Raw genomic sequence first — 25,203 nt, 5'->3', positions numbered from 1 at the left:
AAAGTGATTACATGAAAGAACAAAGTAAAACTTTACCTTTGACTCCCACCTTTTCGGTGCTACAGCACTCTGTGAGCAAACCTAACCTTTGAAAGCCTGCGGCCATTTGCAGGCCTACATGACAAGGCACTTCATACAATTAGGTATCTTTTTCTTGATTCTATTCTGTGTTGCAAATTAATATGAAACATGGTGACTAATTGCAATGGTTCGCGTTACTTAATTGGATTCAAAATACAATGAGCGAACATCCTAGCAGTCCGAGGCGCACACAGCAATAAAAGATCCATGCGATAAATGTTTACGCAGAGAGACTGTTGCTAGTGCTTTGGTTTAACACAGACTGCAGCAATGTGAAGGACACATGAAGTGTAGGCAAAACGTACAAATGCATTTTTTATTCTCTGTGCTTCATATTACGTACCTTTTCATACTTGAATTTAGGATGTGCATGTAATTTGACTGTTCTTATTCCTACCAAATTAGTATACAGATTTATTTATTTTTGCCATTCCTTTTCAAAAACCTATCGTGAGCTATGTAGTTATCTGGTTTCTCTGTGTGTACTGTATGTCCCCACTTCAGCACAGGCTGTTTACACGACTTTGTCAGTTCACTTTAAAGTGGAACAATATTTTAAAAAATAAAATGAGACATTTATTGTGCCCTTAAGGTGTTAACATACAATCCAGTATACCATTAAGGGCACCAGAGACATGTGCAAGCTAGATGAAGGTTGTATTATAATTGGTACTTTGAATTGTAAGAGGGAAGCAAAGGCGAAGATTTAATGCAAGGGGTTTTTTTGGTTGGTTTATTTTGTTTGAAAACGTGATAAAGAACATTACAAAATAAATGAAAAGAGAATTAGGGATCAGTTTTCAGTGTCTTTCATAGTGGATTACCTATGTAGTTCTAGCTGTCCGCACTAGAGCCATAAGTATGTGGGGCCATATTCTCAGCTGGTATAAATCAGTGTAGCTCCATTAATGAAGCTAGCTTGTGATTCAAATGTAATTACTCACACGAGTATAGTTTGCGTGTGTGTGTAAAATCAGGCGACAGACACTTTCTAAATAACCTATGCAAGCCTGCCATAATTAATGAATTTTTTAAAATCCATACATTTTTCTTTAATGTTGCCAGTGACTTCCTGCTATTAAAAAGCAGAAGCATGGCAGCTGTACAATTATTATTCCAGCTCCTGGCGCTATACTACAGCCGTGCTTCTCTATTACATTGCATTTGGTATGCAAGGCAGGGCAGCAATAAATATATTCACCATTTCAGTGCATTTTAGTTTGACATATGTCCAGTAAACAGCATTTTGGTCTATCGCGGTCAAAAAAATCACTTGATTATTCAGTGCTTCTTTCTGTTACGATGCTTTGGGGTCCTTCAAATCATTTTCATTATGTACTATATAATAATAACAATCTCTATGCAGTGTCCTGAAAATTCCTTCCATGGTGTGTGTGATTTCTAATTGTTTGAATAACAGCATGCAATTGAAATGCCATGCAGAAATGTAGCTGCACCCTTAGGGAATCAAGCTTTTCTCCTTTTAGTCTTAGTGAAGACAAACATTTGAACAGTGGAAACAGGTAAAACATCATGGGAAGCCACTGCAAAAATCAGATGTTCTAAACTGCTTACCACCAGCACAGGCCTCTAAATGACAAAAAGAAAATAAATAAATAAAAAGGCATTTGAAATGAGTCATTTTGTTGTTTTTACTCATGATCTTGCAGAAAAGGAGAAAGCTCTACAGACCCTGGAAACACATTTAAAATGCTATTTTTATGCTGGCATTATAAAATATATATTTTATGTTATTTTGCAATCCAGGTAATGTTTTTCATAAGCCTGGAAAATAAAGCAAAGTTTGCTCTGTTGTATATGGCACATCTATCTCTTTTAAGTCTCTCAGTTACATAGCTTTAAAAGATACAGTGGCATTTCAATCTGTTTCTTAGCATAGGCAAATCTTGGCATATTGCTTGAAAATAGTGCAAAAAAATTATAAAGTCACCTTAGTAGGTAAGCTGGCAGACAATATTGTCTAGTGTCTGGAACAACATTTATGAGTCAGACTCTTGGGGTGTATTCCTGACTCTGAAGTGGTTTAGTTCAAGATCATAGGCAAGTCGCCAAAGCCCTATATTGACTTCTATGGGCTTTGGATGAGACCACAAATGTCTGTGTCCCACAGTTTACCTCTCTCTAAAATGGGTATAATAAGTAATAATACAGACCTCTCAGGGACATATTGAGGCTTAGTTAATTAACTGTTTATTAAGTGCTCTGAGGTCTGTAGATGAAAGCTGTATAAATACTGAGCCTGCTCAATAATGGAGAACACCAATTCTTAGGGTGCCAGTAGCATGCCAGGTGTACTATGACTCGGAGGCAAGTACTGTTGGTGCTTCAGCAGCTAGGCCTTGAAGGTGGTAGTCCTGGTAGGGCTTAATAACCACTCAGACATGAAGCTAAGTCAAACGTTTTACTAGGGCTGGCAGGAAAAGGGAAGGGTTGCAAATGCCCTAGGTGCAGAGGCTTAAACAGCCACTGTTCAAAGTGAACAATAGCGGTTCTTGTTTGGGTCCCTGAGGGCAGCCCAACTGAGAGTCAGGGTTATTCAGGCCTAATGCCTGGGGTGCCCTCTCCAGCTGAGTCTCTGTTCAAGCAAATAGGAGCTTGTGGGTTTCCAAGCCAGGCTCAGCTAGTGTGTCTTAATTGGGCTCCTCTTCACTGGCTCACTGCGCCGCTGCTGTGGTTTCCCCATAAGCCCACACAGTTTTGCACCAGGCTGTAACAGTCATAGCCTGTTTCACATTCAGTTCTGCATATGGTTCCTGGGGAATCTTTTCTGCACCTCCTGGCTGTCCGTGTGACCCCTGCACCCAGATTCTCTGCAGCTCCTGGCTTGCCATGTAGCTGCTGCTTCCTCAATAGAGTCTAGCCACTTCCTGGTTCAGACCTTTCCCCTTATTGCCCAGCAGGAAGGGAATATATAGTGGGGAGGGCACTGATGGGAGTCGTTCCCTGCTTAGTGAATCCATCACAGCTGCTGGATAAGTGCTGTTCTTGGTTCAAATCCTGAAGTGGGTGTACATGCAAACCCCAATAAGCAATATAAATCAGCTGCAGACAAGACCAGCCCATCTTGAGGATGGCTGCTATTGGGTAGATTAGAAATGGGTAGAGTAGGGCACCTATACCTGTTCCATTGTCAGGAGGTGTAGAGCTGCTTGTGTAATTGAGCATCCCTACCTGTATCCTGGTACAGACACGTGCCACTATAAAATGAGCAACTCACTTGCAATGTATAATGTTCACCAGGGCTATAGTAAGCATGCATCATCCTGATTTACTGCAGAATACACAGACTCTTTTGGGCTAGGAAACAGATGTTAGTTTTAATACCGCTTGTATTTCAATGTTCCTGCCAGTAGAGTTAGCGAAGACACCCCATGTACCAAAAAGAAAAGCACTGCAGGAATCAAAATGAAATAGAAGGCATTTTGCATTAATGACTGGCATCTTTATGCCAGAAAATACTGCCATGGTAGTTTTAGATGTAAATTATATGCCACATTCAGAGGGCTCTCTTTTGTATGGAAATGCCAGCGTTCAAATCAGAAAACTGAGTTTCTGGCCAATGTGTTTTAGTTAACGCAGTGTAAAATAAATTTTGCCCACTAGGGGAAAAATTGAGGCTTTGCTGTTTTATGAAAAAAAAATCAATTTATAATTGTTTTTTGCAATGTTTCCTGCAAAATTGAAGAAAAGTTTTGCCTGTGAAGACTTAGGGGAGTAAAAAGTGTAATCTGCATGAAATATCTTTTTGCCCGGAGAAAATACATGAAAATTTTAGATTTATTCCAAGATGAAATTTTCACTGTAGAATAATGTGTTCCTAGATAGAGATGGCAAGAGTTTACCTTTGCCTAAATTAGCACATGCAATCAAATATAACTTTTTCTGGCAAAAATAACAACACATTTATATTTACATATCTCTAGTTCCTGCATCCTTGCCTGTTCATTTATATGCCTTGATTCTTGATTGACAACAATTTCTCTTTGTGGCAGATTTATTGCATAATCAGCTAGGCACAGGGCATTAGTCATTTTCATTAAGTACCATTTGCAGGTATCTGAAATAGAATTTTCTGACACTTTGGTTCCAGATGCAAATGATCAGTGTAGTCTAAATATGAATCTTTAATAAATAGAGGTAGTATCAACATGCTCTCAGATTTCTAAACCAAAGAAGGGCTATCTAAAGTGTGTTGAATAGTGAAGTGTTGTCACTGCACGCTCATGCTGAATAAAATACTCCAGAACTGACTCTATTTTAACAGTATTTTCCTCCTTTTCTTGCATCCTCCTCATAAAAGCCACATAAAGAGCCTTCTTTTTGCTACACAGATAAATTGTCATTATTCCTCAATAATATGTTGTTGAAAGCAGAGTCCAAACATTTGCCTGCAGAGTGCAGTTCCTTACAAAGGTGTAATAGCATAATCATAAGAGGGACACATGGTGTAATATAAATCACTCTACTGCTATAGTCCCATACACTAAAGGGAGAAATAAAAACAGAGAAATCTCCTGTTCCTTCTGGACAAACAACTGCCCTCTCTTTATTCATACCCCTTCTTAAATTACACTTCCACCACAGTTCCTTTCAGCGACAGTCCTCCGTGGCCATTGAGCCTTTCCATTGCAGCCTTCTCCCTGTTCGCTATACAGGCAAGGACTTTCTCAGTGCCCAATAAATAATACCGTTTAATGAGGAGGGCTGTATCTACAAAAGTTTGAAAGGGGAAGTCAGGGACCATCACACTTGTCAATGCACTAGCCTTTCATTTCTTGGTGGGGTGTCAAATTTCACAGGTAGAAAATTAGTTTGGCAGTTGGCATCCTAAATTCATCCATATCCAATAGTGGCCATTTGATATGATGGTTAGTGCTAACCTCAGAGAAATTCAGGAATGGAGCTTTCAGCTCAAAAGCAAGCTGTGTAGGTATAACTGCACAGGGAAGCTTGCATCCAGCTTACCAGCATCATGCCTGCCTCAAGCTAGTACGAGTCTCCCACATGCAATCCAATGATCTTCTCCACTACATTACCCAACATCACTTGCAACATGGATTTCATCCTAAATTAGCTTTTGGCTGACTTTATGTCCTCACAATGTGGTGATTGCAACATCAAAACTCTGGGCTGCTTAAGGGACTTAGTCCAAAATCACGCTGACTGGTCAGAAATCCCTTCAGCTTGGCAGTCGGTTAGTTTTTTTGCTTTAGCAATCACCCAATTATAACATCCAACTAAAGTAAAATAATGAAATGAAATGCTGGGTGTCAAGCTGCAGCTAGATATAATCATAGGAAGGGAAATAAAATAAGCCTATCAAAAGGTAGAATTCATCAGAAAACATGGCACTGACCCCGAAGATTAGACAGGGACAAAGTAAGCAGTGTTTAAAAATAGTTTACAATGTCAGCTATTTTGCAATCTTCTGAAGTATGAGACCATCACTTGAAAAGTGTTGTGGATCCATAGACTGAGTTGAGGATTTCTTATTTCTTCACAAAGCCCATAGAATATCAGCTACCATCTTGGAATTGCACCTTTCCCACAGCTGCTTTTAAAGCTTTTCTTACCACAGCAGGCATATTTAAACATTGCACATGAATTTGATGTGTGCTCTTGGGTAGAGTTTCACCCTGTGAGCCCTGGGAGATCTCATTGACCTTCTCATGGCTTCTTGAGCCTGAGGAATGCACAGTCAGCCTTTATATTACCACACTTTTCTCAACGCTATACTTAGTAGTACAGAAATGAAATAGATTTATTGATATAGCTATCATTGGAAGTCATAGCCATGATGATAAAATGGTCAAATGATCAAATTACTTAAAATCAGAGACATCCTGAAGTGCCTTGGGGACTGGGAAACTGCTGTATTGGCATGGTCTGCGGTGAGACGCACAGCCATTCAGTCACTTCTTAAACACAGCAGTAAGCATCCCTCTCAGCCTCAAACAGAGGAAGTGGAGGGAAACCTTGAGAATCCTGCCAAAAGGCCTTGAGACAGATACAGCCACCACTGAAATGGATTGGACCAATTTGATTTTCACTTGGGAGAGAGAAACAAAAGTTGGCCAGTTTGGAGTCTGAAAAATCAAGTGTTACAGATCAAGTGTGAGAGAAGAAAAGCATTTGGATAGGATGTGAAATATGGGCACAGTAGGACTAATGAAAGTGGAAAAGTGCCATGACCCAGGACTTTATATGTACAGGACCTGGGCCCTCACACAAAGGTTCGAGTCCTGAAGTTCATACTTAGATCTTTCTCAGACAGAATTCACATTGACTTCATTAGGAGTTTTGTTCAACCAAGTCTTCAGGATTGTCTCAATACTTTTTAATAGAGCCGGGTCCTGTTTAGCATGTATGTTGTATCAGGAAGCTAAAGCATCTTCATCTATGGCCCCAGCACCCATTCCTTAATCTGTTCCTGAATATGTAAAGTGCCATTAATAGTTTTGTTTTTTATATTACTGAGCCACATTATATATAATGATGCATGATGCACTGTGAGTGGATGTATATATATAGATTAGATAAGATATCTGTACTAGAACAAAGGTCCCTTTCCTCTATATTTCAGAATTCTCTTAAACTATTCTTGACTTTTTGGGCTTGGTCCCAGTGAAATAGTTGGGAATCTACCTGTTTCTCTGGTTTAAAATGTGTAGTTGAATGTTACCACTTACATAGTAAAAGGAATACCATAAATTAAAGAGGACCTGCAGTTGATTTCAATAGGAGTTAGGTATCAGAGGGGTAGCCGTGTTAGTCTGGGTCTGTAAAAAGCAACAAAGTGTCCTGTGGCACCTTATAGACTAACAGAAGTATTGGAGCATAAGCTTTCGTGGGTGAATACCCACTTTGTCAGATGCCACGTTTTCACCCACGAAAGCTTATGCGCCAATACTTCTGTTAGTCTATAAGGTGCCACGGGACACTTTTTAATAGGAGTTAGGTATCTAGGTGCTTTTAAAATCTCACTAGGCACCTATCTATATCTTTGGGTCCCTAAATGCCTTCAAAAATTTGGCCTCTACATCACTAGGCCATTTATAAAAATGGAACATAGGCTCCTAAGACACCTGGGCATTTTTGGAAATTTTATATGTAGTCAGATAGTCCTTCCCTGTAGCATATTCCTTTTTTTCATCGCTTTCTCATGAACTTTATTTTCTCTGGACTTGAAGTCCAAAGGTATATTAACCTACACTCCATTTTTATAGGAAAATTTGGAGAATTTAAGCTCTTTCTGAATTGTTATTACCACGGGGAACATATGGTTCATTGTGTACCATCTGAAATGCAAATAGAGGAGCTGTGTGGAAAAAATCCAGATTACTTCAGCAGTAAATAGTTCCTATAATGAGTTAGAATTTATTAAAATGAGCAAGACCTTCCTAAGATTTTTTTTTTTTTACTGGGGAAGTAAATATTTTAGTGGAGTAAAATGTTCCTATTATATGATAAGAAAGTTCTTATGAAATTGACCAATTTTTTCATTTCATTTTCATTTCACTTGTCATGTACATTAGTGCTGTTCAGATTAGGATTACAAAACAGAATTTCTATTTATTGGCATCGTTTAACTCCTGATTTACACTAGTGTCTGAGGGAAATCAGGACCTGTATATATGTAACTTAATGCAATATTTTTTCAAGCTATTTTATGTATAATATTTCATCAAGAAAAGTAAAATGTAAATAGTGAGCTTTAGATTAATTGTGGTGTTCGCTTAACAGCAAATTCTATAGATAAGGATACAAAATCATTTTATTTATAACCCTCTGTTTTCACCCTTTCCCTGCTTTGGGGCTGAAGATTTGCACACGTTGTGAACATTTTAGGAAAATTTCATGAGAACCAATTTTGCCCTTTTTTGAGTAATGGGAGTCTGAAAAGAAAATCTCTATTGAAACCACTGTCTCAGGCACAAACCAAGGAGAGTAACGAGGAGCAACTTAGTCACTGCTCTATTACCTCAACTTCAGTTTGTGCAACAGATCACATGTAGTATGTACTCCTTGGAAACTGCACATTCCCTGGGTGCATTCTACTGATTGCTGAAGTTCTAACCGCTCACTCTCTCTGGCCATGTCTATATTACCATGTATGTTGTCAAAACTTATGTCACTCAGGAATGTGAAGAAACACACCCCTGAGTGACACAAGTTTCCCACACATAAGTGTTAGTGTGCACAATACTATGTCGGCGGGAGATGCTCTCCTGCCGACAGAGCCGCCCAGAGGATTCAGAGGCCCTAGGGTCTTCGGCGGCGGGGGACCCCCCGCTGCCAAATTGCCGCCAAAGACCCGGCACTTCGGCGGCGGGTCCCGGGGCGGAAGGACCCCCCGCCGCGGAATTGCTGCCGAAGACCCGGCGTGGAAGAAGCTCCGCGGGCCCGGGCCCCACGAGAGTTTTCTGAGGCCCCTGGAGCAAGTGAAGGACCCCGCTCCAGAGGCCCCAAAAAACTCTCGTGGGGGCCCTTGCGGGGCCTGGGGCAAATTGCCCCACTTGCTCCCCCCTCTGGGCGGCCCTGCCTGCCGACATAGCTACTGCCACACATTGGGGATGGTTAATTATGTCGTCAAGTGAGAGCTCTCCTATCAGCATAGAGCAGCTACACGAGCGATCTTACAGCGGCATCAGTACAGCTGTGCTGCTGCAAGGTCTCGACTGTAGACAAAGCCACTGTCTGTGTCCAAGCTTTTCCACCAACGCTGTCACATTGGGCACCCACACGTTCACTCTCAATCGTCTGGCAAGTGATCCCCATCTCCGTTGTGAGCGTGAGGTGGATTGACTTGGAATGGGGTGTAAAAGTTAATGAATAAGAGTGCCAGTAAATTGTGGCAGCATTGTCATGACCTTAACTTTGCAAGATGAGAACTGCGAGGTCGGCATTATGGGATTTAGGCACTGCTGGTAGGCAGGAGATAAAGAATCAGCAGCATCGCTCTGCATCAGAGGCAGGAGGATCAAAAGAGCAGGAAGAGTTTAGAGGACAGTATATGCACAATCGCATACTCAGAAGAGCTACAGCAGCTGCAGGGTTAGACCATTGGCATAGTCCGCAAGCAGAATCCCACTGTTGTTTCTGTCGACATTACTGAAGCTGATCTGTGTATCGTGCGCAGTCACAGGGCTATCAGCATGCCTTTGCTGCTGCTGCCAGGCATCACGCCATCAGTGATGATCATGAGACAGGAGAAGCAAAGGAAACAAACAGCAGTCCTGTGCTTGTGGTGCGGCTGCTCTGTCTTCTGAACAGTGGAGGTGCTTGTCCTGGAGCAGAATACCGGAGACAAGTGGGCCTCCTCCTGACTGCCATGGCTGAGTGGTGACTCCGCTGATTCCTTCTGATCCCCCTCCATATTAATATCTCAGAGGTTCCATGTCCATATGTTTGTCTGGATGCAGAGTTGACATGTCAGATGAATCCCTCCTTTCAAATTCAGCAGTTGCACTCTGTGGACAAACTGCCCCCGGTCTCTGTCTCTCTCTCTCACAATTGCTTCCTTGAGTGCCTGTTCTTACTGTTCAAGTCTGGTTAATTAGACCTAATTTGGCGGCCGCAGCTCTCTAAGATCCACATACTGAACTGCTTGAGTTGGAAGATGACCAATGTTGGGGAAACCTGGCTGCAGCTCTGAGGTGGCCCCCATGTGTCTGGCTACAGACCCTTAATTAAGATACCTTATTTGGAGAACTGCCCATTTTATTTCCGAATGTGCAACCACCAGGGGTGAAAGTAACTTCAGGGACTTACCTGTACATGGGGCGGCCAGGGTCCTGGGCAAGGTGTGGGGGGCAGCTCTGGGGCCCTGGAACGGGCGGGGCCTTGGGCAGAAGGGGCGGGGCTTGGGCCAGACTTCCCCAGCCAGCCCTTCAGTGCTGCCCAGCCCGCGCCCCGGGCCCTTTAAATCGCCGCCGGAGCCCCAGGGTAGCAGCAGCGGCCTGGAGCCTTTTAAATCGTTGGGCCCCAGGGCAACTGCCCCTTTTGCCCCCTACCTCGCATCAGTGGCCCTGCCGGTACGGTCGGATGTGTACCGGCTTTCTTACCAGTATGCCGGACCAGACCGGCTTACTTTCACCTCTGGCAACCACCTCTGTTACTAATGTGCTTGACTGTCTCCATTTTGAAGCTCATTCTGCAACTCTTCAATGCACAGAACTCCCACTGAAGTCAGATCAGAAGAGAACCCTGATCATTCTCATGGAGCTGTGTCTCCCTTCTAACATGGTTTACTAATAATAAATGTGAGACTTATTAGAATCTCAAGTAGGGGAAAATGAAAGCAATTCCTAGGCACACTTCCTAAAGTGTGGCCTCAATAAACAGACAAAGACAGTAGGCCTCTGTCATCAGAAAGCAACAGAGCTGCTTCTAATGAGGCTGTTCCTCAGGGTGTCCTAGTAATCAGTGTGTGCCTTAGAACCTTAAAACTAGGAAATCAGCAGACAGTTGTTTGTTTTGATTGGCTCAGAGGCAGGACACACCGCCACTCAGAAAAGTCAAGATGCTGACCCTCCTGAACCACATGGCAGGTTCAGCTAAACAGGGAGCTGTAAACCATACTGTGTGACAAATCATGTGGCAAAACCAAACCAAGCCTCAAAAATGTGCCACAAGCGCTGTTCTGACATGTTTCCTGAGATTGATTGTAACTAGTGAAAAAAGATTTTGGGTAAAATTTTCAGAAGTGCCTAAGTAACTGAGGTCTGGTCTACACGACAGACCTATATCGGTATAATTACATTGCTCAGGGGTGTGAAAAATCCACACCCTTGAACGAAGTAGCTATACCAGTGTACATGCCCCCACCCCCAGGTAGACAGCGCTATGTCAGCAGGAGAGCTTCTCCTGCTGACATAGCTGCTGCCTCTCGGGGCGGTGGATTAACTACACTGACAGGAGAGCTCGTCGGCTTAGAGCACCTTTGTTAATGTGCTAGAGCGGCACAACTGCATCGGTGCAGCTGCGCCAATCAGCGTTTTAAGTGTAATTTACCCTTAGTCTCTTAAGTGCCATTTTCAGAAGAGATCTAGGCACTATTGGAGCCTTAGGCCTTGTCTACACTGTCAAGTTTCTGCACAGGACAGCAGCTTTCTGTAGTGTAACTCCTGAGGTGTACACACTGCCAAGCCACTTCGTGCGCAGAAACTGCGCAGTTGCAGCTCTGTAAAAAAACCACCCCGGGGAGAGGCGTACAGCTTTCTGTGCCAGTGTTTTCAGTGCCAGTGTAGACACCCTGGTCGATTACAGAGCTGCATTTAGCCTCCGGGAGGTGTCCCACAATGCCTGTTCTTGCCTCTCTGGTCATCGGTTTTGAACTCTACTGCCCTGCCTTTGGGGATGCGTGCAATGGTCTCAGTGCATCTTTCCAGATGACCATGCCTGCTCCACACACCAGGCGATCCCCTGCTTGGAGCAATGCCAAGCTGCTGGACCTCATCAGCATTTGGGGAGAGGAGGCTGTCCAGTCCCAGCTGCGCTCCAGCTGTAGGACTTATGATACCTATGGACAGATTTCACGATGCATGACAGAAAGGGGCCATGACCGGGACACACTGCAATGCAGGGTCAAAGTGAAGGAGCTGCGGAACGCCTACCACAAGGCTCAGGAGGCAAACCGCCGCGCCAGTGCTGTGCCCACGAGCTGCCGGTTCTACAAAGAGCTGGACACAATACTTGGTGATGACCCCACCTCCACTGCAACGTCCACTGTGGATACTTCGTTGGCTCATGTGCCAGTCAAGAGTGGACCGAGCCAGGAGAAGGAAATCTTGGAAAAGGATGTGGAGGGGGAGGGGGACCCAGAGGCAGAGGATGACTCGGAGGCCAGAGACGCATGCAGCCAGGAGCTCTTCTCTACCCCGGAGGAGGCTAGCCAGTCACAGTTGTCGGATCTTGGTGAAGCACAAACAAGAGAGGAGGCCCCTGGTAAGTGGCTTTGATTTTGGGAATCGCTGAAGCGAGTTGTTGAGGGCAGGAGGGTTGCAGAAAGTAGGCTTGTATCTGTCTGATGTGCGTACCACCACAGGCCTAGTCTGAGCGGCAGAACAGGGTGTTGATTGATTCCCTTACTTAATGGGAATCTGCCTCAGAAACTCTCATGGAGATACTGTCAAGTATCAGGGGGTAGCCGTGTTAGTCTGTATCTACAAAAACAACAAGGAGTCTGGTGGCACCTTAAAGACTAACAGATTTATTTGGGCATAAGCTATCGTGAGTAAAAACCTCACTTCTTCGGATGCTTATGCCCAAATAAATCTGTTAGTCTTTAAGGTGCCACCAGACTCCTTGTTGTTTATGGAGATACTGGGCAATCTGCTGCCACAGGTTCTTTGACAGACCGGCTACTCACCATTTTGGGGGTCTTGTGGCTCGTGTGTGCTTGCCTGGGGTCAGCCAGTTAGTGACAGGTATGTGAATAGTGCCTGTGTTTTAAATAACTGAATCAATGGTCTGTGTGTTGCAAACAATACTGCTTCTGTAAAATGTTGCATTTTGGCTTCACAGAGATGACCTTGGCAGCCTAGCCTCCCTCTTCGTTATCGGCGGCAGAACGGCTGCACAGAATTAGAAAGCGGCCAAGAAGAACTCAGGAGGACTCTCTGTGTGAGGTCACGATGCACTCTACGGCCGAAAAACAAGAATCGAAGGAGTGGTGGGATAGCGAGAAGAGGGACCGAAAGGAGAACGCGGCGTGCCAGAACAAAGCCACAGAGCGCCTCTTAAATGTTCTGGAACGCCAAGCGGACACGCTCCAGGTGCTACTAGCACTGCAAACTGACAAGCTCCGTGCCTGCCCTCCCCTGCAGCCGCTCTCACAAAACTCTTTCCCATGCGCCCCCCAGACACCACCAACACACTCTTATGAACCTCCTGGATGCAGGCTGTATCCGCAGCATTCCACTCCTCCCCCCTCACAGTCCAGCAATGCGGACTCCCAGTACCCACTGCACTCAACACCCGTCCCTCTGCAATTTAGCCCTGCTGAAGTACAGTACCTGCTGCACTGTACTCCAAAGGAGAAGGTTGGATATGATAGTTGGACATACACAAATCTTTAACCAACCCGGGACCCCACCTCCTGGGACCTTCCCTTCCCCCATCCCCCAGTGCTGATGTGGTTTTTTTTGTTTGTCTCTCTCTTCCAGTTGTTGTTTTTTAATAAAATAATTGTGTTGGTTTGAAAGCAATCTTTATTCTATGAATTGAAAGCAAATAGAGCCCTGCAAAGCAACAGGCAATTTTCTTAAACCTTCCTAGCACATCGTCTGCCCCAGGGATTGCAACCTTTGGCACGCAGCCCTCCAGGGTAAGCTTCCTGGCGGGCCGGGGCAGTTTGTTTACCTGCTGCGTCCACAGGTTCAGCTGATTGCAGCTCCCACTGGCCGCGGTTCGCTGCTCCAGGCCAATGGGGGCTGTGGGAAGCGGCGCGGGCCGAGGGATGTGCTGTGGGATAACTTCCCAGAGTGCACCGCTCTGAATACTACTGCAAGTGCCGCAAGTGTGAACATGCTATTGCACAGGCAGCTGACAGCGTTAACACACAACAGTGGTTTCCCTTCAGCGCTCTCTGAGCAGTGCTGTAACTCTGCCAGTGTAGACATACCCTTAATTTCCCTGAGAGTCAATGAGACTTTGGCTCCTTGGTCACTTTTGAAAATGTTATGTCTTGTGCACAGCTTCGTCTCTGACATTGGAAGAGTTAGAGGGACAAGGTGGGTGAGGTATTATCTTTTATAAGACTGACTTCTATTGATGAAAGAGCCACACAGAGCTCTTCTCCAGGCCTAGGAAAGGTACAATCAGTGTCACAGCTAAATACAAGGTGGAACAGATTGTTTAGCATAAGTAGTTAACACATTATAAAAGACTATTCGAGGTGAAGTGGCCAGTTGACATCTCTCCAATCACAGGACAAATGTGAGGGCTAGGGGGTTATAGGTTGCTGTAATGAACCATAAATCCAGTGTCTTTATTAAGATCACAATTTTTAGCATCTAGCAAAGTTATGAATTTAAGCTCCCAGACTCATGTTTTGAAGGTGTTGTGCAGGTTTCCTTTGAGGATGAGGACTGCGAGGTCAGATATGGAGTGATCATTCTGTGAAAAGTGTTCACCCACAGGTGATAGGATGTTCTTTGTTTTCTATCATTTTTTGGTATGAGTTCGTTTGAGAGCACAGTGATTGTTTGGTTTTACCTACATAGTTGTTTTTGGAGTGTGGTGGATTAGATGTGCCATGTGTTATGATAGGTATATGTAGGACCCATGGATCTTGAAAGGCATCTTGGGGGAGAGCGGGTGTTGGTCACTGTAGCAGTGGAGAAAGATACGTCCGCAGGTTGTGCATCTGTTGTTATGGCAGGGTCTGATGTTGCTTTGAGTTGGTAGGTCCTGGTCTGTGTGTCCTGGAAGAGTTAAAATAGCATCCATGCTGACACTGAATTGCCTATCAGCCATACAACATACAGATTCAGGAGGTACCAGCATGATGGTTTTATAAACGAGAAAAGAATATATCTGGGTTTGGGTATGATTTCACTTCTGGTTGGTTATTTACTTTATTTTCTGGCTTTAGGGTGAGGGAAGCTGTAGCATTATCTTCTATGCCAATGTATCTTTAATTACATCAAAGGTGCCTACAGTCTGGGATAAATATTATAAATGTTTATATATAATCATGAATTGAAATAAATATGCACATATACAACGTGATATATTATGGGTCAGATTCACAGCTGGTTCCATAGAGTTCATCGGCCGGCACCATGGCAGCTCACGCCAGCTGAGGATCTGCCTGTATGTACAGTAATTCCTCACTTAACGTCCTCCCGCTTAACGTTGTTTCAGAGTTACATCGCTGCTCAATTAGGGAACATGCTCATTTAAAGTTGTGCAATCCTCCCTTATAACGTCATTTGGCTGCCTGCTCTGTCCGCTGCTTGTAAGATTCTGTGGAAGAGCAGCGACTTTACAAGGGAACATTGCACAAGTTCCTCTTCTCCGCCTCCTCACCCTCCCTCCCAGCGCTTCCCCCACTGCCAAACAGCTGTTTCCTGGCACTTAGGACTTTCTGGGAGGGAGGGGCAGGAGCAGGGAAGTGCCACATCTCCGTTCCTCCCCCTTCCCTCCCAGAAAGTCCTAGGACTTTGGAGGGGGGAAGGAGCAGGGATGTGGTCTGCTCCGGAGAGGAGGTAGAGTGGGAGTGGGAAGAGGTGGGCCTGGAGTGGAGTAGGGACAGGAAGAGGCGGGCCTTGAGCATTCCCGGCAAAGTCAGCGCCTGTTCTTCTCCAGGGAAGCTGTCGCTGCTGCTACGAAGGTGCTTCCTAGTGTCCTTGCCTGCAGCAGGCTATGGCAGTGGGAGCTAAGCCAGGGGCACTTCCCAACCACAGTACAGCACTGTACAGTATATAATGCCTTTTATCTGCCCCCCAAAAATTTCCTTGGGATCTAACCCCTCACATGTACATTAAATCTTATGGGAAAATTAACATCGTTCCACTTAAAGTTGCATTTTTCAGGAACATAACTACAACGTTAAGTGAGGAGTTACTGTAATTTATTTTACAGTAGTGCATGCTTTAATTTAGTTTTACATGTCCAGTTGTTTGCCTTTTCATTTTTCTTTTGCTTTCTTTCTTTCTCTTTCACTTTTTTCCCGGCATTTCATTCCAAATCAAAACCACAAACAGCCCTTCACCAGAATTTTCCAGCTTCATTCCATCAATCCTTATTATACTGCCATGGAAACCCTCCAAGCCTTCTTTATTTTTGTGCTTTATCTAGGATGTCATGAGAAAGCTTTCTTACATTAGCCTTTTTTTAATCTTTTCAGGTGTGTGTGCAACATCGACTGTTCTCAAACCAACTTCAATCCTCTTTGTGCTTCCGATGGGAAATCTTATGATAATGCATGTCAAATCAAAGAAGCATCGTGCCAGAAACAGGAGAAAATTGAAGTCATGTCTTTGGGTCGATGTCAAGGTAATGCTCAGAGCAAAATTCATTTCAAATAATGTTTTCAATTTTTGTGCAGAAATAAAAACTAGGGCTGGCTTGTTATTAGGCACTTCTTATATTTTCAATAGACTCTTCTAATTCACTGTACAGGATACGGTCTGCTGGAGTGGGAATGTTGTTGATTACAGGTTTTGAAATACTGGCCCATATCTGAGCTGCGGCTGAGCTCTGGTTGGTGCAGCCCTGGAGGGACATGTGCAAAGGTGGCTTTAAGCAACTTTTGCAATCTTCCTGCTCCCGGTGCCACATTCTGGGGCCCTTCAGCCCTAGAACAGGCCTCAGCACAAATTTCTATAACATTAAGGCTGCTGTGTGTGGCTCATATCTATAGCCCCAAGAGGCAGTTCCAGCCCCTAAGCATCACAGTGGCAAAAGGAACAGCCCAGTCACACCCTCTTCCCCTGGCCAAACCCTCTGTGCTGGAGGTTAGAAGGGAGGCGGCATTGGAGCTGCTACGGCAGCTCCAAGCCGCATAGGGATTCTCCTGCATTTGAGGAATCTTGCTTGAGGGCTGCCTTGTGCCACTGGAGCAGCACAAAACAGTCTTAGTGGATCAAAGGGATCTGGCCCAATATCTTTAGTGGAGCCTATAGAATCACCATTGTTTGTTGTGTCATCTGAATCTTCATGATGCCAAAGTCACAGAGCCCAGCCTAATGAATATGGCAACCCTCCTCTTCCCAGCAGAAAAGCATATGTCCTTTCAGGAAATAACTCAGTAATTCTCGTTTGCCTGGCAGCATTCAAGATGTAGGGTTAGGATTCAGAGGCATGTGGCCCTATTTCATGTGTGCGCCAGCGTAACCACTGAGTCGATTTTCAAAAAGCCTATTTTGTGCTCAAAATAAAAATGGGGGAAATGTGGTTTTAAATAGTTGCTGTAAATAAAATGGCCATTGATCCTTAATAGCTCCCTCTCAGCTTCTGACCTATAAATCCTAAGCACATCTATTTACAGAGCCCTACTAAACCTGCATATTAAACACATTCCTATAAAATATTTCTTTAAAATGAACCCTCCTTTCCTGTTCTCCATTTTCAGATTAGATTATCACCATGTCCGGATTATTTAAAACAATGAGGAAATCACACCTCACTGTAACTGGATCTTTTTAGATCCAGTTAGACATTGTTAGATAAATGTTAATCCTGGAATGGCAGATTTGTGTCTCAGCATGGGGTGAATCAGTCCAAAGACCCTGATCCCGCAATTGACACGCTGCTGTCAGACCCTTTCTCCCATACACAGCTCCCTTGAAGTCCGTGGAGCTCTGCATAGGTGCAGGGATCTACTTGCTTACACTCTGAGACTTATGGGATTGGCCTCTCTTTTACAACAACAGCAGCAAATGTCAAAGCAACACATATTTCTTTTAACACAGATAACACAACTACTACCACAAAGTCTGAAGATGGACATTATGCAAGAACGGATTATGCAGGTAAGATTCCTATTATAATATCAGTAAAATTAGAAGTACAATTGGCAAAATCTGTGGGGAGAGAACACTTTCCCCTATGTCTGCAAAACTGTAGGTGTCGTAATCCTTAATTTTTATTTTTTTTTACTTACTTATTGGCTATGGAAAAAATGTTTTGTGGGGTTTTTTTAATCTGAAAACTGCCTCTCTTTTTATCAAATGTCTCATCATCACTAATATACAAACACTCTGGGGCCAAAAAAAAAAAAGTCTTTATTGACAGTGAGACTAGTTACATTGCAAAATGCTTGCCCTGGCAGCAAGCATTGGTGGAAATCAGTACAACTTTCACACTGAACCAAATATTGCAAATTGTTGTCAGAACACCTGAATATGATTAAGTGAAAACCAATAGTTTTGTATAGCTCCTCCCTAGAATAGAATAGCTGCTACGTCATCAGATGCTGCTATAATTGATATTATGTCTGTGTTTGAATGTAAAGTTAATACGGTATTTATAATAGATTTTTAAAAATGATAAATGGCTTTAATTTATTTAGAAGCTCCACTAAAAATTAATGGCTACGTAGCATGATATAACATTTTAAATTAAAAACATGTAAATGTTATGTAGGGTTTATCGAATTTTGTTTTGGGTGAGCATCTTTCTTTTTCAAATCTTCTTACTAGGAGGATTAATTTATGAGTAGCTATTGTGCAAATATTCACAGCTTGGCTTTAGAACTGTGAATAGAAGCATTTGGAGTGTTCCTGTTAAAAATGTGGCAAGCAATGTATAATTGCTTAAGCTTGTGTTGCTTTTGTATTGTGAAAATAGATCTTTACAAGGGAGTACTGTTGAGCTACAAAGCTCTGAATGCCAGGTTTACCCCCACCGATATGCTGTGCAGTGAAGATGAAACACTGTTTATCTCTTGGTGGTTTATAATTTCTCCTAGTAAAATTCTATAAAACTTTTTATTAAGCTGAAGTTACAATAAAACGTTAAAAGTACATCATACGTTACTTATTCAAGATCAGATTAATAGCCAGAACCTGGCTAACGATTCTGGCTTACTGGGTGGGAAGCGCTCCTCCTCTGCATATACTAACAAGGTTGACAATATTTCAAACGATCTACCCTCTTTTTGGTGCTTCCCTTGTGTATGTACTTGGTATGAAACTTTTCCATCATAAGGAGAATTGTTACTGTACCACAATTCCATAGGAGGATGGTTCACATTTTTTCAGTTGTGTGCAATACAAAGTCTAGCAACTAACTATAAAAATAAATTAATTTGTCATTTGTTAGAAACGTAGGTCCTTTACTGGCTCATTAAGTAAGCAGGTCGGGGGATCTCTAGGAAGTTGGCATTTTGTCAAAAGATGAATCTCTTTAATAATTTTCTTTCAAACCCATCTAATTCCTGGACACAACCACCAGATGTGCATGTATGTACCCTTTTCCCTGCAACTCTTCCAACAGAGTGCCTCCCTAGTAGCAAAAAATATGATGTATCTTAACTGGAGTCAAATGAAATATTTCATTAAAAAAATTCTTTGAGTAATACAAACTGAAGATATGTACATACAGAGACACACGCATTAGATCAATTTCTTTATCCAAATTACTCTCTCACCTTTTCATCTGTATTGTTTTCTTATCAACATCTTTTTCAGTCAAAATTGTATATATCTTAGAAATTAAATCTTTTGTTCCAACTTGCTCCTGGAACTCCTCAAAAGTGGTTAAAGGTCTAGATAAAATCTACCTTGTAAATATTGAAAATATGGGCTCTTTATATTATTTACACTACTGCAAATCTCTTGATATATTTTCAAATCTGGACCCAAGAACAGCTGTCCAAATTGAATAATATCAGTTCCTACCCACAACAAATAGTCACTTTGATATTTCCGAGGGATAAATTCCTGATTATTAATAAAAGTAGCTAAGGGAGAGGGCTTCAGCAACAAGAATTTAGAAAATTGGTCCAAAGCTACTTGGAATGTATGTTAGAAAGTGCTCACTGTTCATTAGTTACCAACTGGTAATCTAGGGTGAGGATGCATACTGGGTGGTTATTCTATGTGGACAGTAAGCCACACATTTAGAAAATGTTTATTCCATTCCAGTTTTAAAAGTGATGTATTGAGATTTAAAAAATATACAGGGCCAGATTATGGTCCAATGAGCTAAAGGAGGACTGGTTAGTAACCGTAGAACCTAAACAACACGAAGGGAGGACACAGTGAGTTCACTTTGGTAGAGAGGAAGCCAAAATGTACCATGCCCCATATCTTCTCCATTATCAAGGAGCTTTTCCAAGAAGGACGGGGGGAGGGGAGGGTTAAAAGGAAAACTCTCCAGAGTCATCCCCGAAAGCTTTGATTGATGCAAGCTTTTCCCTCTAAGTTGGCAATCGGTTTTCTTAAGACACAGGCGGGGCTGAGGTTGTATCTTGTGACAGGTGGGGGAGACAGCAAAGCTGGGCTAAAATGATTTCTTTTAAATTAGAAATAAGGACAAGCAATATTGTTGTGTTAAATCCTCTATTTTCCTTGTTTGATACCTGAAGAGAGCGGTGAGAATTAAGCCCTGCGGCTCCTTTTAAAATGGTGTGCTAGCCTATCCCAGTCTGCTAGCCTTGAGTAATTTAGCTTTAGGATGGCAGTGAACCACATGACCTGATGTCTGAACAAAAGAAGTGTATTTAAGTAAAAACCAGCTCAGCTGTAACAACAAGGGAAAGAGATGGAGGAAAAAGAGGTTGAGGATTAGGATGAGGGGGGAAATAGCAGTGACAGCAAGGGAGAGCGCCATTCGGAAGGAGGTGTGGTTGTGGGTGGGGGTCATGGTGGGGGGAAAAGGGAGGACCACAGAAGATACTTTTGAATCAGAAGCAGAAGGGAGACCAACGGCTAGATGTTGGTTAGGAAAGTCATGATAATTTCCCTTTGGGGAGCACAGAAATGGGGTAGCAATCCTGAGAAGAAAATCAATAGCAGCAACAAATTGCTGGAGTTTAGAGGACAGGTTAGAGATGATGAAGAAGGTGATGCTGAATTGTTTTGCAGGAGGCGGGGCAGAATTGAGGCAAAAATGAACAAAGTGGTATTGGAGAAGGTCTGTGAGCATCAAGAACTGCAGAGAATTCTGTGAGGATACTAGAGTGAACGTTACAGAAAGTGGAAGGGACGGGGGTCAGTGGAAAGGAGAGAGCAGTGATGTCCAAGGAGAGAAGAAGATCAATAAAAGAGTCATTTTCCTCACGGGCAAATCTTCTGTAGTATCCCAGAGCAAAAGAAATAAGGTCACGGCGCTTCAGCTCCTACATTGTTCCAACTCCCCAGAAGTCATGCACTGAATCCGAGTCCCTATATTGGTGGAAACGGAGGGGATGTCCTATGTCATAGCTCTCATGCAATAATATTTATCTAGCTATAATTCATAACTAATCCCTGGTGGCTTCTTATCTGATTTGAAGCCATATGGGTTCCAGATGATGACCTGCCTGTTAGGGTAGGTCCTTCACCAATGTAATTTGGTGTAGTTTCATTGACTTCAATGGAGCTACACCAATTTACACCAGCTGAGGATCTGGCCTCTTTTCTGTACTTAAATCTATTGTTTAATTTCCAATCTCTACATGTGGTAACTGAGTTTTGCTAAACTTGTAGTTTGAAATCTGGTAAGTTCATACAGAGCAACCCATATAACTTCAGTTTTGCACAGTGCTCATGGAGTAATCGCCATTGAAAACTTTAGATTAAAGGAATCATTTAGAAAAATATCTAAAGCCCTTGGTAAATTATTAGTCAAGATGGAATAAACTGAAATAAAACTGAGGTTCATTGGCAGTTCAGGCTTCAGTTTTAGAACCACTTACAGGACTGTATACGACATGCATTTCTCACGTTCTTTAACGTGCATTGCTGTTTGACTATATGTTTAATGATTATTTTAGGGATATTCTGGTACAGTGTGTGTTTCTGTACTTCCTCAGAAGGGGAATGCCATATTCCTCATTGGGCTGATTTTTATGTGAAGAAATATTACTTCCTTCATCACAGTATCTCTGAAATAATACATGCAAATTAATGAATCCAGGGCTTTCAATAGAAATCCCTTTACTATGCCTAGTATCATTGGGCACCTATGAGGCCTTGTCTATATTGCAGAAGTGTTGCAGGTATTGGGGTATAGCTGTATCGGCATAGCTATACCAGCAGTGCTCCCCCTAGTGTAGACACAGCATATCCAAAAGGAGTTTTTCTGCCAGTGTTAGAACACCACTTTAGTGATGGTAACAGAAGTACTCTTCTGTCAACATAGTTGTGTCTGCATCGGGGATTTTGCTGGCTTAGCTATGCCAGCTAGGGAGTGCGGGTTTATTCACACATAGCTGTGCTGACAAAACTTTGTATTATGGGCCTGGCCTGAGACAGAATTTCATGCCCACTTATAAAAACTATGAATCACATGAATTGACTTTACCAGGAAGAAAGGGAATAGGGGAATAATTGGTATTGTCCATTATATTGATCCTAACACTGCAAAATGCTTTCTGTAAAAGATCTGGTAACTAAAGGGACGCAGGTAGTTCCCTTTGCATGCACACATACAGTCTCCAGAGTACAGTGGTCTTAAAGGATCACCTGAACAATCTCTAAGGTGCAGCTATATTTTTCATACTAACCTTTTAATATTGTACATTTATTCACCATACTTGCTTACTAATGTTCTTCTTTCAAACCACAGTGATTTTTGTTAATACATTTATGTCCTTCACTGTTTACAAAACTGAAAGTTCACTTTACCTGGAAATGTAAATCTATCCATGGATTTGCTATATTTCTTTTTTTCTGTTTGTTTTTTTCTTTTAAGGATCCCATTCTACACAGATAGGTTTTGCTCTGAGAAATGGACATGGATAAATAATTTAAGATAAACAAACTAATGACAGAGTGCATCATTTTCACCAAAACTAAAATATGCATTGGGGAAAGAGTGTCTGTGAGCTAGCAAGCAGATGTGAAATTCATTACTTTCTCAGGTGCTTCTCTTACACCAGCATCCAAAAGCCCACAGCTTTTACTTGACTGTCACTGCCAGCTTTGCATTCTATGTGTGCCTGTCTGTATTCACGCACACATCCCTCTCATTTTTAATAGGACACTAAGGGATTTTTTTACTTGTATTGAGAAATTGTCATCTTTTTGGCAAATTTCAAATGCTAGCCATTTTGGCAAATTTGAAAAATAGTTTCTTAATGGTTTTTTTTGGGGGGGAGAGGGGGGAGAGAAGGGAATTGGTGGATTTTTTTTTCCCTAAACCAACTGGCAATAAATTTATTTCTACAACTCAGAAGCTACATTTTAAAATACTGTAAGGAGGTGTGTGTGTGTACGCACACATGCGCGCACACACACACACACACATATATATAGATAGCTAGATAAATTAATTCGTTGAGTATTTAAAAATATAGCTTCTAAGTTGTGAGTAGGGCAGTCAGTGTTTCCTTGAAATTCCATTTTGTAGGTTGGGAAGGCCTGCTCTTCGTATACATTGATTTTTTTTTTTTTGCATATCCTCGTACCTTTTTTAAGCCCAGGCTGTCAAGCTATTTTTATTATCTAATTTTTGTTTCTTTACCCTCCACTGTTTATAACGGCCTCTTAGAAGCTGGGCATTAGCAATTATGCCTGTACTGGTTTTATTCTTTTTTTCATTGGGCAAACACCATTTTTTTTCCAACCCACCTGTGATCACTCTGAAGACTATCCCAATATGGCTGGGCCATTTTCAGTGTTATGGTTCACTAGAATCATTAGTGATAACATTGATAGTTTTAATACAGATGTGAAAAATGATTTGTTAATTAATAGTCACTCCTTACTCAGGCAAAAATCCCCAGATAACCATTGATCAGGCCTTGAGTGTTTGGTTCTTCAGGGGCTCGATACAAAATCCATTGAATTCAATGAAAGTCTTTTCACTGACTTCAGTGGGCTTTGGATTGGACCCCAAGAGAAGAGAAAAAATGTTATTGAACTTATACCTAAAAAAGTCACTACTGTTTTATTCTTAATGTCAGGGACAGTATACTAGGAATTCAGAGGGTATTCCCCCACCAGATTATAACAGTTTTAAAGTACATCAAATTTTACCGTAAACTACTTGACAGTGTCCCCTTTTTAAATTAAATTTTATATAGACTTCCATGTCATTCATTTCCTAAAATCCTGGAGAATAATATAGCCCTACAACTTTGTTCTGAAATACAAGCTATTACGTAGTTTTTGCTGTGCCTTTGCAAACCAGGCATTCCTGTCTTCTTTAAGGAATAAGCAAGTGAGTCATACAGTATAGGGTGACCAGATGTCCCGTTTTTAAAAACACAGTCCCGTATTTAAGCACTCCTACAGGTGTCCCGACTTTTTCTTAAAAACAGGCAAATTGTCCTGTATTTTCTGTCTCCCCCCTCACCATCAGTACCGGCGGGTCCTGCTGCTGGCCAAATCCCGGCTCACCGGCCGCCCGCCAACCAGCGGTGAGTGGGGGAGTCCAGTGGCCAACAAGAGGGGTGGGTGTGCAAGTCTGTGGTGGGGCAAAGCTGCTGTGGTTGGGGCCGGACGCTCCCCCTGCCGGTCCATCCGCACAGCCGCCGCTGCATGCTGGCTCTCGGCCACCTCCGGAGCTGTGGTGGCTGGTGAGTGTGGGCAGGTGCCAGGCGGCAGCCTGTTACATGTCACCTCTGCTGACCGCCCATCGGCCCTTTATGTGGTCCCCCTCTCGCTGTCCTCTCCCTGCTTTGCCCCTTCACACACACACCCAGCCTCCCTCCCCCCGGCAGGGCGTGTCCCGCTCCCAGTACTGTGCAGAGACCCAGCCCCTGGTCAGAGCGCTCAGCTCACCAGCAGCCTGGCCGCCAGGCTCCTTCCTTCCCCCACTGCCTCTGGCTGGGCCAGCGCCCTGGGAAAGGCCAAGACACTCCAGCCCAGGGCACTGGTCAAGAGGAGCCGAGCCCTGCATGTGTCAAAGCCCTGTGCTGCGCTGGCATGAGGAAGTTTCTCTGCTAAGCTCTGGATGGGGTGGGGGAAGGGATTTCCAGCCTGTTCATGTGATGCCTCTGTAGGCTCCACAGCAGCCCCCCCAGGCAGGGGCTTAGCACCTACTTCACCCGCCCCGCCCTGGGTCCTGCCCCCAGGGAGCGCGTGGCTGCTCCGTCCCCTAGGCACCTTCCCTTGCTGAGCCACCTCTCTGGCCTGGTTCACTGAAGCCCCTGCAGTCAGGTTCCTGGGCGCTGGTGCACAATGAATCCTTAGGGCTTAACCCCTTCCTGCCCGCGCTGTAACTGGGGGGACAGGAGGTGGCTAGGTTATGTCGGTGGCCAGCAGCAGCCTGGAGGTGTTAGCTGTCTTCCAACACTGTGTGGGCAGGAAGGGACAAGCTGCTTCAAGCCACAGGAGAGTTGGGGAGAAGAGATGAGCTTTGCAAAAGCATGGGCCAGGTCATCCCTTCCTACTCTCCTGCGGCTGGAGGCAGCTCCTGTCCCTTCCCTCAGTGCAAAAAGGCTTCTGCTGGCTACATTCTGGTTTGAACCATGGCAGAAATCTGGGGGGGGCACATGTGACC

General features: G+C 43.4%; 1 protein-coding gene across 1 annotated transcript in view; it reads left to right on the top strand.

Annotated features, from left to right (window-relative positions):
* TMEFF2 (transmembrane protein with EGF like and two follistatin like domains 2) overlaps positions 1–25,203 on the top strand; it is a 169,588-nt gene that overhangs the window by 103,325 nt on the left and 41,060 nt on the right. Inside the window, exons 6-7 of the mRNA XM_005306818.5 lie at positions 15,956–16,104; positions 17,523–17,582. Of these exons, the coding sequence (XP_005306875.1) occupies positions 15,956–16,104; positions 17,523–17,582 (209 nt within the window). The remainder of the gene's footprint in view (positions 1–15,955; positions 16,105–17,522; positions 17,583–25,203) is intronic.

This window comes from Chrysemys picta, chromosome 11 (assembly GCF_011386835.1).
Source record: "Chrysemys picta bellii isolate R12L10 chromosome 11, ASM1138683v2, whole genome shotgun sequence".
Classification (NCBI taxonomy): domain Eukaryota; kingdom Metazoa; phylum Chordata; order Testudines; family Emydidae; genus Chrysemys; species Chrysemys picta.
Note: the sequence above shows the minus strand (reverse complement) of the source record. Positions and strands in the feature narration are given on the sequence as shown.